This window comes from Sabethes cyaneus, chromosome 2 (assembly GCF_943734655.1).
Source record: "Sabethes cyaneus chromosome 2, idSabCyanKW18_F2, whole genome shotgun sequence".
Lineage (NCBI taxonomy): Eukaryota > Metazoa > Arthropoda > Insecta > Diptera > Culicidae > Sabethes > Sabethes cyaneus.
The window spans coordinates 189,750,219-189,765,149 of NC_071354.1; the positions used below are offsets into that span (position 1 = coordinate 189,750,219).

At 42.2% G+C, this 14,931-nt stretch overlaps 1 protein-coding gene across 1 annotated transcript; it reads right to left on the bottom strand.

The window, feature by feature from the left end:
- Nucleotides 1-609: 609 nt before the first annotated feature.
- On the bottom strand, nt 610-12,496 carry LOC128737563 (tetracycline resistance protein, class E-like). Its single transcript, XM_053832233.1, has 4 exons — nt 11,700-12,496; nt 11,356-11,610; nt 867-1,863; nt 610-792 (listed from the first exon to the last, which is right to left on the bottom strand). The coding sequence occupies exons 1-4, from the start codon at nt 11,884-11,886 to the stop codon at nt 642-644; spliced, it is 1,590 nt and encodes a 529-aa protein (XP_053688208.1). The 5' UTR covers nt 11,887-12,496; the 3' UTR covers nt 610-641.
- Between the last annotated feature and the right edge of the window lie 2,435 nt (nt 12,497-14,931).

The window sequence follows — 14,931 nt, forward strand, 5'->3', positions numbered from 1 at the left end:
AAAACAAAACGGCTATATTCTGTTATCACGATGACCAGAAGGAAATTTTATGTCCCATTTCGTAGTGAATGGATAAAGAAACACCTACACACAGAATTCACACATGAAAAAGGCTGTAATTTTAAGAAGAGGGCGAGAAAGCGAAAGCGAAGAAAACATATAAAAAAGAATAAAACAATAAATATTATACTTAGATTGTATCTGATGATCGACAGAAGGTAGAAGGAAATCATTAGATCAGAAATAATTTAAGTCAGAAACACACACACACACTATTAAAATGGCTATTGAAGTAAGAAATAAGCAAAATAAAAGAAAAAAAAACAAGAAAAGGCATCTCTAAAAATAATTATAACACTGGCAAGGCATGAAAATGAGAGAATAGGTAAAAATGGAAATGTAACGATAATGTCAAATGTATTTAAATGTAAGTGAAACAATACAAAAGAAAAATAAAACCTATACATAAAAGAGAAGATGAAAAAATAAAACTAAAAACATGCAAACGTTTGTAATCCGAAAGGCACCTATAGTAGAAAGACAAAAACGGATGACATTTATTATCGATATAATACATATAATTCACAACCAGTGTGAAGCACCGTCTAACATTACTGTACACTCTATTATCACATTAAAGTCTACGCTATTACTTCATCATTATCATCATCATCGTCGTCGATAGTAGTACAATGGCTGCTATCGTAATTGCCGCCACTTTCCGAATGTGCCGAGTCATCCGACAGCAATCGTCGGTGTTTTCGCCGTTTGCTCAACAGAACGTGTATGACTCTGCAAACAAATTTGCCGCCCATTAGATATCGGGAAACATTTGCAGGAAAATGTTCGGAAAATTTCAAACTTACCCCACCAGCAGTAGATTCATCGAAAAAACAGCCGACGCGACAAAGTTAAATACCGCCGGCGTCGAGGTTAACGTCCGGCTGTAGATGTACGTAAACAGCGGGGATGCCGCAAGCGGCACCATAGCCGTTAGGGACATCGCCATCGAGTAGATTTTTGCAATATCATGCGACGGCAAAATGCTGGACGATATGGCCATCAGTGCCGGTCCTTCCGTTCCCTTGAGTGGCGTTATCCCTGTGGACATGTAAAACTGCCACCCCTGGGTGGCCATCCCTTTCGTGAAGCTATCACCAGCAAAACATAACACCGACAGGAAGGCGATGGCAATATCCGGCAGCTTGAATAGTTTTTTCAAAATTATAATTCCCAAGAAGTTGCCGACAATGAACGACAAAAAATCCACCGACTGCCACAGCGTAAAATCCTCCAACGTCCAATTGAATACCTTCCTCGTGTACATGTACATTACGTCACCGGACCTTGTTCCCAACACGGTAATCGCTCCGATTGCAACCGTCAACCATATGATTCCCCGATCATACCCAGATCTTGCCTTGAAGAAAGTGTTAAACAGATCACGCAGTAAATCGAACCGGAAAATTTCCCGCAACTTCGCACAGGTACCGCCGGCTACGGTCCGTCGACCGGCGACACTATCCACAATAGCAAAATTCACGTAAGCAGCGGAGAACAGCATCATCCCGGCGGAAATGAGAAACACCGTAGTGGCATTGGTCCACGCTAGGATGAAACTGCTGGACATCATTCCGATAAACGCCCCCGCTAGCGTGCACGCCTGCAGAATTCCCATTCGGACGGTTCGATTCTTTTCCGTCGTGATGTCCGTGAGCAAGCTGAACAGACCGGCACATACAACGGTGGTTCCGCCGGCCAGAGCAGCTGGCAGGTAGGCCGCCACATATAGCCAAGGGCTAAGAATCATGCTGTCCGAAAGGTAGCAGATTGTTGCCTTGGAAATGTATGTTATGAAGTAGCCTGAAAAAGTAAAATGTTTAGAGTAAATAAGTGTAGAATTTCGTTAATTCTATAATAGGGCGACAGTTAAGGTGATCATTTCGTATGTAAAAATAGGAATATTTTCAAAAAGTTCTATGAACTGGTTCCAAAAAAAACGTTGGGTTTCGAGAAAAACGGCATTGAAGTTTGTTGCTGATAGCAAGGAACACAACGCTGTAGTCTTCAGTAGCACAAATCATTTGCTGAAGCGGCTCGTATCGATGATCAGCTCGAAAATCTTGAAGTGAAGGTGAAAGTGCTTTCGAAGCTTCGTGTCGGTAACTCTGCTGGACTGCGGCATTGCCAGCCATTCCTTTTCTGTCTTCCAAAGGTAGTCAGGTCCACTAAACCATCCGCGAGAGCTGGGCAGGTCAAGAGTGCTTTTCATCCATTTGGTCTTGTCGTCCGCCACGTTCAACTTTGTAGGAACCCATCGTCGTTCCCATAGATCTGTTGTTTCAAAAATCTTGCTGATCCGTGCGCCTACATACGGACTGTAGCGCCGATGGTCCGAGGGCAACCAGCCCAAGACATCCCTGAAATCTGTCCAAAAATAGCGCTTTTGAACCTTGATCAACAGGAATCCCTAGAAGCGTAAGCAGACGGTTGCCGCGAGACCGTTCTCACTCGCATCCACGCATGTCTTCTGCAGATGTGATGGTAACAGCGCGGAAAGTTTATATCTGATTCCCATGTAAGCCGCTTTTCGAAGTCGTGAATTTGCTTATCCCCAACGACAGATGCTCTCTAAATCTCCTGAAGCAGGCTTCAGAGAGTATCAGGATGTGGTTGAACATCCCGAGCGGCTCGAATACCATCATGAGTTTACGCAACACTTTATAGGTCGTTTACCTCCAGACAGCAGGTCAGCTTCATGGCGGAAAGACAGCTTGTACGCAAAGCAGTCCGTTGTAATATCCCACCACATTCCGAGCACTCTTTCAGTGGTACAAGTACTTCGCCTTGGTTTCTTCTCCATTTATCGCAGCAACTACCGCCGACATTCGTGGATTGTGCGCTGCCAGCTGGATTGCCTTCTCAACTGTCTCAACGCTGAACAGCATGTCGTCCACGTAATACTGATGGATAATGGTATGAGCGGCTTCAGGATACCCCTGCTTAAATTGCATTGCTTAAATTGCGACTGTTTTTGACGTACCGAGCGGTGTTTGGAGAGTAGCTCGCGCGCCAAGCAACATCACTTGCTGATATAAATACATTTATTCTTCTTCCACAAGAAGAGCTGGGAATGCTGATCCTCCGTTTCTATGCTCACTGATGGAACATCAAGTCTTATTTTGCCTCGTTTGTTGGGATTGACTACAGAAAATATCGCAAGGTTCCAAATTCGGTCACGTCTCATCTCTAGTTCCTCTGCCGAGAGTTTCCTGATGTAGTCCCTGGCTAAATAATCGTTTATTTTCGCGTTTAGCGCCAGTGCTAGATTCGCATTCTACTGCATTCGCCGATCAAGGCGTCTTCACCATCATAGCGTCATCGGTCTGCTGTCCGGAAGCTGGATGTTGTCGTACCGCCAAGAAGGGTAGACTCGTAGCGTTCATTTGTGCGTGTTGTTAGCGTTTACAGCAGTTCAGTCGCTCTTTGATCATCGTTAGATAGTATCACACCCATATTCTGTATTTCGAAGGAGTTGAAATATTTCGATCGAGTTGTTTTTTCATATGAAGAGCTTTCGTTCGAGCCAGTGTTTTTTCGAACGAAATGTCAGTTTCGAACGAAACATAAACCCGTTCGAAATACAGAATAGGGGTGTCAGTTTGTTCGGCATACTGATGCCAAGGTTTTCCAGTGAAAAGTACTGTTTTATGACCTCGTGCAGCTCCTCATCAGATTTGGATTCGCACTGACAAATTCAAATGTTGTGATGACTAATGTGACTTCCACTTTTCGTGGTCCTAGAGCAGCACCCGTAGATCATCCAGCTCAAACGCGTCTTAGCTACTTTGTTCTGGTTCGTTCGGTTACCCTTGCGGCACTTCATACCGTTGCCCAAGCTTGAGTTGTCCAGGCCGATGAGAACACGCGGACTGACCTCTTGATACGATTGCAGCGGCATACGTTGCCGATGGCGATACTTTTTCTGTAGCTTAGGTGTCAGTAACGTTTGGGGTCGAAGTTGTAGACCTCCAACAGTGTATACTTTCTTCGGTAAGCTTGAACTTCTTGGTAGGGGTCGTGATGCTGGAGCTGTGGAAGTTTACCTTTTGGGCGTGGCTTTACGGTCGGCTAGTGCCGGCAGTTCATCGGAGATATAAGGACTTCATGGGTACCTCGACCTCTAGTTCTTTGGCCAAACTCTGTTCCATCAGTGTAAGTGCTTATCTGATGTCAACAAAAGCGTAGGTTCGCACCGCCTTTGAAGAATTTCAGATTGCCCTTGGTGTACATTACAGCTTCTATTGGAAGCCTGATCCCCAAAGTTCGGTGGAGATTTTGCAGCCGGAGCAGCAGATGAATACCTTTTTGCATCGTGTAGAAGTGAATGCTAAAGGTAGGAACAGCTGCCAATCCCGCACGCCTTGTTCATGCAAGTGGACCGTTGTGCTTCCGTAATCACTCTCAACACATCTTAAACTCCCGTACAACTGCCCACTTCGTGTCATCTCAACTGTTTTATAACAAGTATTGTACTACGGATGGTGAGCTCTTTGAACCGATTGCATTGCGCTAAGGTTGAGATTCTTTGCTGTCCACGCGTTTCCTGTCAGGCTCCTCAGAGGTAGGCTTACTGCTCTATGCAGTGGCTTTCTCGGCGACTAGTGGTCCTCTTCGAAGTGAAAATTCAAGTTACCGTCTGTTTTCGAAGTCCTGGGGCGGTGATTACTGCCCGTAGAAATTGTAACGGCGCGATGGCGTCCTCAGCGACGAAGCGTAGCCATGAGCTGAAGTCCAGTAGGTTTGGATGAGGATTGCTTAGGGAATTTTAGACCCAGTCCAGCTTCAATATCGGCGGCAACCTTTCCAACAACTCCTACCTCAGGAATGCAAAGCAAAGCAAGACCTAGGTGCTACATTCCGTTATCGAAACTTGACCTTCTGTTTTTATACGACAGACTTCGCAGCCAGCTGTTAGAGTGCAGGACAATTGCAGGGCCAGTTGCTACGATCCTATTGACTCTAACAGCCTCTCCCAGTCGAGATTCGAACATACGACGATTGGCCGATCGGACATACGACTGGGAGGCCTCGAAGCCTCAGGGATGCATTGTACATGATCTCCGCTATCTCACAGGCTTCGACTGTCCCAACTAGACTTTCCACGTTGAGGGCAACCTGGATCAAGCTGATCAGCCTGAGACCGGAAACGGTAATGAACGAATCTTCTTGTCAATTGCTTGTACGATCGTATCCTGCCGTCCGTGCTACATATTGGGGTGGTCAGGTCATTGCTCCGTGCACGTTCGATGAATGAAGTAAGCGACACTTTACTGCTTCATCAGCTTTGCCTTTGTGGTCGCAACCTGAGCATGTTTTTTTCGTTAGACAATCCGCACATTCACACATGGTGGATGAGTTGAAAATCGAAAAATAGAGCAAATAGTTTTTTTGGGCTTCCTCCAAAGTCTGATAAGTCCTTTGAACGGCCTGTCTGGTGGGCAGGTGGCTCTAGTTCAACATGCAGGTAGTGTTTTCAGCTTAGATCTCAAACGCCGGTGGTTTGTTTCTATGCCGTGGTTGAGGAACTGGAGAAGATCCTTGTCCAGAGATGAAAGGGGGATCCCTCAGCGGAGGTTCTGGTAATGTTCCGGCTCACAGATTGTGCACGCATCTCAGAGCGGAGATTTGAGACAGGTTGCTCACGTGTGTTCTTCGGTGGAATTTGTTGGTCGAAGATTCTGTTCTGGTGTACAGGAGGTAGGAGTCTCTTACACCATTGGTTCCACAACTCGGAGATTGGAACATCTTTAGCATCCGAAAAGCCAACTTGCGGACGCGGGGACCCTAATCTGTTACCTTGAAGTTTTCTGGATGATATGTCCGTTTGCAACCACGGGCGCACCTCGACGATCGATAATCAACTGGCAATACAGCTGCAGAAGAGGAAGGTCGAGGTTGCAGTCATCCAGGAAGTGTGATGGTTGAAGATAGGAGAACGCGAACTCTGCGCAGCAGATTCTATTATGGGCACGACATTGAAGTATCTCATCTACCATTGGCGGCAAAATGGCATGGAGTCGGATTCGTATTACATGAAAAGGAAATGAAGCGTGTCATTAGGTGGAGGCTGGAGGCCCATTAATGGCCGTCTATGCGTATTGAGAATTAACGGCAAATTCTTTAACTACAGCCTGATTAATGTGTACGCGCCGACGAACGACAAACCAGGTGACGTAAAAGAAAGGTTCTATGATCTTCTTAAGAGGACATATGGACAGTTTCCAGGACATGACATAAAAATAGTCATCGGGGATACAAATGCACATTTGGAACAGGATGGAAAATTTGACTGAAATATGTGCTCTGCAGTGTGGCAAACGGAGAAACACAACTAGTAATCGCTATTTTTCGGTTTGTTCCTCCAGCATCAGCTGTTCCCCAAAATGAGGTAAACATCATGTATATACACGCGTATTTCGTGTTTACTGGGTTTCCGACAAGAAATATGATGAATTAAAAATTGTTGTCCAAAAACGTAAATTTTTCAGCTGTTCTTCAGCAATCGCCACCTCGCTACTAACGAATTCATCAAATTTTCAGCACTGATTACAACCACTCTGAAAGTCAAGCACTCAATTGTCACATACCATATTATTCAGTCTCTTTTTGACGTAGGACTACGTCTTTGTTTACTATACTGGGACTGGGTAGCACTTTGTAAAAACGAGAAATAGAAGTGTAACGTTTGAATGAAATATTTCAAACGCTAATAGCTACTATACTACTGAACGAAACATAACAGTTAATATGTCGTTGGATAGATAAAATGTCCAGCAATTTTATAGTAACATACTAATAATAATTTTTTATACGCTAAATAGTGAAAATGTGTGTAAAGATTCAAGGTCGAATTTTTCCATACATTTCCCTTGTTATCGCCTAGCTTCACAGGCACGGACGACAATTAGATACACCAAAGGATTTGGATCCAAATGATAACCTTGAGACCACTTTGTAAGCCACACCCCTTTTCCAATCCAATCGGCAACATCGATGGCTATTGACGGCAACACCGGTCCAAAAGACAAGCGGAATCAGAGGGCAATGGCCAACGTGAATCCCACACGATGCACTTAACATTACATTTTGCATTATCCCCATCGCAGACATGCGAAATTGTTCGATAGCTTGCTCAATCAGTGTCGGACAATCATTTAAGCAGCAGCAGCCGATATGGTTTCCTCCACCACCTACACTAGCTTACAAGCAGCAGCGGCAGTGCCAGTGACTATAAAATGGTACTCTTGGTTCGCCGTCTGCTCATTCATCGCACAATCGCACTGACGGACGGTCACTATTTTGATAAAACTAATCCATTTCTACTTTACAGTGATTTGGTATTTCCTATCACTCCTGTATTAGCGGGCAACCATCATCCTAGAGTCTAAAGGACCGAATAGCGACATCCAGCTATATATTGGCAACAGTAATTATAGTACTGATTTTTAAGAAGTACTATCAGCTCAAACATAGTTCTTTTCAGGGCTACCAAACAATTTCAAACGGTTTTTTTCAAAACCACCATTGATTCAGTGAAGAATTAAATCAGAATATTTCGCTCTTCTTTTACAAATAAACACTCAAACAATGATACTCACAGATACTTAAATATGCATATGCCATAAATGTAGTTTGCATTGGTCTTTGATCTAATGATCAGACATAAAGTTATACTTCATCGATTAAAACATGTTATCAATGTAATGAGTATTATATGACACAGTCCTACGTCACCCTTTCGTACAACCCTTAGGGATGTATACCTTGTAGTTTTTTCTATTATCTAAGGGTTTGTCACTAGCCAAAAGTTTTATTATTTTCTAACAAAACTGAAAACAAATTCTGAATTGACGGAACCTGTTCACCACTAGCAGCAGCTGCAGCACAACTGATGAACTATCGTGTTGCCAAGACACTGTTTCGGTTCTGGAAATAAGAATTTTAAGTTTGATATTACCTGAAACCTCCTATTGTGAAAACGTGGTTGAATACTTTCAAGAGAAATCGTTTGTACTGCTATATGTTTACCTCTTTTGTTCTCCCACCATCCTTATGAACAGCGAGTGAGACGTCAAACTCGCAGTTTCCCATAAGAACACCAGAGAATAAAAGAGACGACGAATACCGTTTGCCGAACGTTTATTGCCCCGATAAACAATTTAGACAGATGGCATTTTACGCATCTATGCCGATTACGCATCAGATGCCGATTAGTAGGTCGCAGATAGGAACGCGAACTTACTGAATAGGAGGAAAAGTTCGAGGGATTTTTTAACGGGACGTAAAAAAATTCAGATTTCAGGATTGCTTAAAATAGCACCTTGCGGGTGAAAATGGGTTCGGTGTGTTCAAAATTAGTTCCACCGCTCCAACTTTTAAAGCGAAAAATCAAAAGTTTAGCTCAACAATAGTGTCTTCCAATGGTAACAGCTTGAAGAACTAAAGATAGCAAGAAGATTGGTATGCTGATATCCCCCACTTAGTCAACCCATCGCTTGTAATAAGGTAAAACAATCAGTGACCTGCTTAGACTGCTTAAAACTAGTTCTTTACCCTATATTTTGGCAAATTACAAAAGAAATATTGCTCGTTCAAATATAAAACGTTATTCGTATCACATATAATAATTATGAACTTGTCAAACGTCAACATATACTTGCAACGCCATACACAACCAGTAACTTCAAGCGGCACACGGACAAACAAAATAGTTTTAAGATTTAGTTTCAATGAAATGCAAACCTGGTGCAATATTATTATTATTAATTGGTGCCTCGAAGGTTCGAAGCTATGAAAAATAATACATCTACTTCTTGTGTGACTAACGATGAAGGCTGGTAACAAAAATATCGTCGGCTACTGTTCAAAATTTGATCCTGGTGCACTCAACGTGAATGTTGAAAAATTATGAATAGCATGTTAAAATAAGTCCATGAGATTAAAAGTCTTCTGGGTGTAGAAGAACGTTGATGTTTTGAAGTGCATTTATGTATTATGTCGCAAAAATGTATGTTCAAAGTATCTCAGGTGCTAATAGTCGAAAAACCAGCATAAATGTTAGGTACATGTTTTTTTGACGGTATAATTCAATATCCGATAGCGCTTTTGACTGTTTTCCAAAATTGATAAATCAAAGCTACTCATCGCGATGAGTCAAAACGCGAGGTATTCGTTTTTGATTGATATCACTAGTGATCAAATCAATGCATGAAAAAGAGTGAGTGGTAATTCGCTTTTCTCTCACTCGCATTTAATAATTCTCAGCTAGAAAAGCATTGCCAGAGAATTTGACGTTATGGAATCACCTTTGAGTGTGTTTATAACCGAATCAGTACTTTTATCGATGAATAGCAACATTGTCTGTAGTATCTATTTTGTACGTTGGAACAGTTGTAAGCACATCTGGAAACACTTTAATGGAGCGGCCTGCTTTTCGATCGACCATGTTTTGGTTGATGACCAACACTTTCTGATGTCGCAGTTGTGCGATCCTTCCGGAGATCAAACGTCAGCTCGGACGAGTCGGACCATTACCTCATAGTAAGCAAGATCCGCGCACGGTAGTCCAATGTATTCGAAACCAACGAGGAAGATACAACTGAACATTTGGCGGTTATCCTTGGAAGGAGTTGATGTAGAGTACCTCGGAAGACTGATGTGCGGATCGGTGAACAGCTTGGAGAGAGTGCATATATGGAATGGTTAGATTGCAGGGACAAAATAAGTTATGAGACTATCTAATACAGGGTTGTGTGGTAATAGTTTAATTGCCAAAATACTCGGGCACCAACCGAGGAAGCGTGGGCTGGAGTCCCACTTACCAATTAAACTACCCAATATATTTTTGGCCTCGTCTAAATTTCCCAGTTTCATCCAGTCTACCATTCTTCTCACCAAACGGTCCTCCACTTTAATAAAAAATAAGTTGGAGAGAACCGGAACGAACAATGGAGGCATGTCCACGACATTGGAAAGAACAGTATCCTCGCCGGGTGTATTGTCCAATCCATCAGGTTATACTAAAGGTATGGACTTCGCTGCCCATGGATGCATAGTTGACGTAACAACCATCACCATCGTTGTAGGGAAAACGCGTTTATATTGTTTTAAGATAAATAACCGTATCTGTTAACATTTTCAACTAAATAATCGTTTTGACTCCTACCTTTTGTCCAATGAGCTACTTGTTAAGCGTGGCTACCAATAGCCTCCCCCCTCCTCACCTTTCCGAACTTTCCCCTCCTTCACCAAAAATTTTCATTTCTTTCCCCTACCCTTCATCAATTGTAGAACCACCGTTTCAAAAAAAAAAAAAAATAATTATATGTATGACCGCATTTCAAGGTCAAGACAAAAACATGAGATTAGTCTGATCTATTTTCCTAACAATTTGAAGTATTAATGCAATGACCGTATAACAAAGGTTCCTTTCACCATTAGGTGGATTAAATCGGTTTTTTTTAATATTGCGACTTGGTCCGGTCTGATTTAATACCGACCAATTAAATTTTGGAATTAGGAAATAATTTAATCGTGAATCTAGTTACGAAAGAACTAAATTCTATTTTCAGGCAAATCTGGAGTGGGTATAGAGAGTTAATTTCGATCGAAACTGTTTCGGTTAAATTACTTAGCTCTTTTTGCTGGCGTAATGACGAATAACAAGATTCAAGAATACGATAAGATGTTGAGATCATAAAAAATCGTGTATCATGTCTCTTGGCACCTGCACCATGATGTAAATTTATTTTTATAGCAATAGATTTGTGTAGTTATTATGCTGACAATAAAAGTTTTTCTGTAAATGCATTTCCAGCTATGCAAAGCCGTTACATCACTAGCGTAAACTGTCATCCGGTGTTAACTCATCTTGTTAGGTAATAGTAGTACAATCCCATCCCATCTCCGTGCTAGAAGTTGGGCTTGAATACAATGATCTAACTTTGATGTATTGCAGTTTCTTAGCAAAGCCCATGTGTAGCTCACGTCATTCGTCATAATCCCAATAAATAATCCTCTGAAATTTACATAATCGAAGCCTCTGGGCACCGAGACACAATGATCTTAAATGTTTAACTTTTTTCTCGTGAAATAATTCTATTAATGACAGCAACTATAACGCTTTGCTAAGTCACAAAGGAATAAATTCGGGTTGCTTTTTACAGAAGTTATGTTTTGCCGTATTTCGTAAAGAAAATTAAAGAAAAAACCAACGAATCAGCTAAAATGCATTCAGAAATGCTAGGAAAATAATTTTAACTGCAAAATTAAGCTAATCGCAAAAATACTCACCAATGCACGGTATCATGATCACAGGCTTACGACCGAACCTGTCCGACCACGGACCCATCAGCAGCCCGCACAAGGCGGGAACGACCGAGATGATGATGTTGGCAATCATCGAGATCTCCGCCGCCGTCGGTTGTACTGCTGTTTCGAGATCCGTCAGATTGACTGCTCCGCTCGTTCCCAGCAACTTGCATTGTTGCTTGTCATATCCCAAGTGCACACAAGTTTGATATATAATTTGATTCGCTAGAACGATAGCTGCAATGGTTACGGAATCCAACGAAGCAAACAAAGAAATAACAACGATTAGAACGTAAAAAAATATACTCTTCGATCCGTTCTCAAACCTGAAACAGCCCAACCGAAGCACAAGGTCACTGCAGTGAGTTCCAGCGAGATACATTGAGATTTTTTAGAGATTTCTGCCTTCTGCCTGCTACTGGATGAACCTGCGCCACTGCTTTGTTGTCGCAGCAAGGGCGAGTTCTCATCGCAAATAACACTTTCGTACGATGTGCTCCCTTTGACGTTCATGGTCACTTTAAGTCTAACACAGCAGCAATCACTCGGATAAAGGACTGGTTATCTGAAAGCGTTCACTTGAGGAGCTCTTACTAACAAAGAACCACACCGATAACGATTGTTTTTTCATTGATATCGGACCAAATTTGGATTGTAATTATGAATCAGCAGCCCAAAAAGGGGCATTTTCGTTGAATCACTGGGTCAATTACCGACATAACAATTCGGATAGATAAAAACTTAAATGGTCCTATTCGTTGATTCCTGATAGGAAGATTTCGAGAACGCTACCATTCAGCTAAAGTTTCGTACTGCAACTGAAGGTACACACCGCTAGATCGCTAATCGCACTTTCACGCTGGTCGCAAATTTGTCACACGTAACCGCCGCATTATCGATATCGGAAGCAAAATTCTCACGCATTTTATATATAAACATTGCTCCTTATCGCACCCAAAACAAACGCGCTGGGAATTGAATCATCATCAGCAACAGATCATTATTTCCCATTCAGTAAACTGTTAGATAGTGGAAAAAGGAGGCACGATCGTTGTTTCAATGCCAGCAACCGACGCCACTCCGCCAATCACGATCAGCACGGCACGCGAAATGACGTGCGCCATAGCAAAGGAAAAAAAGCGTTGCGCATTTATCGCGATACTGATGAAGACTGCTGGAAATACAGCTAGCCAGCTGTAACAAACTGATTGAACTCAGCTGGTCAGCCGAAGAATTTCACGGCTAACAGTCAGTGCTGGGATTTGAACAAACGTAAAGGAGACTTTAGGTACACCCAAAGTTTACGTCGGTTACAATGTACCTACATAAAAATAATTTGGGGTGCGGCTAATTTCTTAACAAAATTTATTAAAAATTTACAAAATAACAATTGATAAAATATGAAACCATCGTAAATTTGTCGAACTTAAAAATGTACTAAGTTTTGTGTGACTCTCGTTAAAAATGCAATGTTGTACTTGGTACTATACTTACAACATTACTCATTACACACTCATTGATCTTAAAGTACGGACCTGGGCACTAGGTTATGGATAAAGAGCAACAACCCGCTCCATCCAGTGAGATTCCTGTGTATCGGCATGTAATGATTGTTTTAATGAGAGTAAATAACTTTAAAGTACCTAGTCTACCATCAGAGTCGTAGCGTGACATTGTGGCGCCCTAGGCGGAAACCCAATTTGGCGCCCCCTTATTTCTTAAATCAATACTCGTTCCAAGTATATCACTTTTTCGTATTCGCCCCTTATCCATCCTACTTAGAATCATGTATTAAGCCGTCCATAAAAATGCTTCGACACCCTGCTCCCTGCCAGGTGGCCAGGTTCACCAGAATCTTCGCTATGGCCGATCAAAAGATAGACGTTGGCATATTATTCAACTTTTTCGAGGCCTTGTCGATCAGGTCTTCCTCCGGTTTGGGCTCAAAATTCTTGAAGTAAATGCTCCGTTTGAGGTTCATCCTAAAATTTACTATTGATCGCAATTGGGGGCCGTTAGGAGAGTTGGTGATCGTCGGTACAAGCTTTATCTTCAGCCGGTTCATCTCCTCTAGTTATCTCTTGGCTTAATGGACCAAGGCCAGGTCCGGCCAAAAAAACACATTCCGGTTGGTACTTCATACTGTATCGTCGTATCTCTGCGTTCACCATAAGCTCTGAACGAAATAACAGCGGCTTGAACATTCTCTTCTCTCTGATCGTCAGCCACAGAAGGATCTTCTTCGGGAACTTGGGGCGGAAGATATACTCGACGTCATCACTCACCTTTTTGGGGGGGACGTAAAGTATTCGGTCCTTTGTCAATCGTTGCGTCCAGCGTCAAATAGTTTTTGTCGCCTATTATGACCACGACATCGTGCTTCGTCGGTAAAATGTTTTCCACCAGCACCTTCAGTCGTTCTCTGGGCGATTGGCTGCAACTCAAGCACGCCCAGCTTCAACTGACACTTCCGCATAAAAATGTCCATTTTGGCCAAGTACTTCTTCGCCGTTTAGCCGGTTTCTCTGACCTCCCGGCCCAAGGCGCGAAACGATGAGGTCACCTTGCTTTCGATCTTCATTTTTAGCTTCCGCGCAGCACTGCACTATGAGCAAAAACAAGTTCGTAATCCCAAGAATTAGAAGCCCCTGGTCAAAAACATTCCATCAAGAAGACTGGCATCTCTTCCTCGCGCCCATACAAATGACAAGCAACAGAAGCAACAGCGCACCCCTCCCAACAAAAGTTGAAGCTGTGTGTACATGTAGTGGTGGGAAAAGATGTGTGCGAGCGTGGCAACGCATTGCATACGTGTTTGTGTACATCCATATTTTGATTTACACACACTAGTATGTGTTAGTTCAACTTTAACTCGGTAGATAGCATTGCTGTTACTGTCTCTCGACTTTTCGCAGAGTTGCCAGTCTTCTTGATGGAATGTTTTTGCCCTGGTTTTGAATCTTACAAGACAAGCAACTTATTCCTATGTAAAAAAATGCAGGAAATCGATTGATGCTGGTGGTCCATTGTGCCCTATTATCGCCAAAAATCACGATAAAAGTTAATTAAAAAGTATAAAAACTTACTTGCCGCCAGTGAAATGAACTCAACTATCTTCCAAATGTTTACATTTTCTTTCCCCTACCGTCCCTTCATCAATTGTAGAATCATCGTTTCAAAAAATATTAATATATATGTAAGACCGCATTTCAAGGTCAAGACTAAAAAGAAACTTGAGATTAGTCGTTTAAAACTAGTTCAAAGACAGGAAAATAAACTTGAATAGCACCACAGTACATTTGAAAGACATCAGGAGAGTTGAATGTCATCGATTTAGCACCGTGATGAATTCACAATCGGTCCGTTTTGCCTGATTCTCTCCTAGATTCTCTCCTACAAAAACACGTACATTTTCCATTACGTAAAAAATTCGTAGTTATTCAACGATGGTGTCTTTAGGGAAGTTTGTCAATAAAATATAGCGCATTTTTCTAACCATTAGAGTGATCTTATACTCATCTATCAGGGTGATACAAACTTTTGTTTTTTTGGATCCGT

Coding starts and splice junctions, on each gene's coding strand:
- LOC128737563 (XM_053832233.1), bottom strand. CDS start 11,886: ATGAACGTCAAAGGGAGCACATCGTACGAAAGTGTTATTTGCGATGAG. Junction 11,611..11,699: donor CTTCGGTTGGGCTGTTTCAG/GTTTGAGAACGG, acceptor TAACCATTGCAG/CTATCGTTCTAGCGAATCAA. Junction 1,864..11,355: donor GATCATGATACCGTGCATTG/GTGAGTATTTTT, acceptor TTACTTTTTCAG/GCTACTTCATAACATACATT.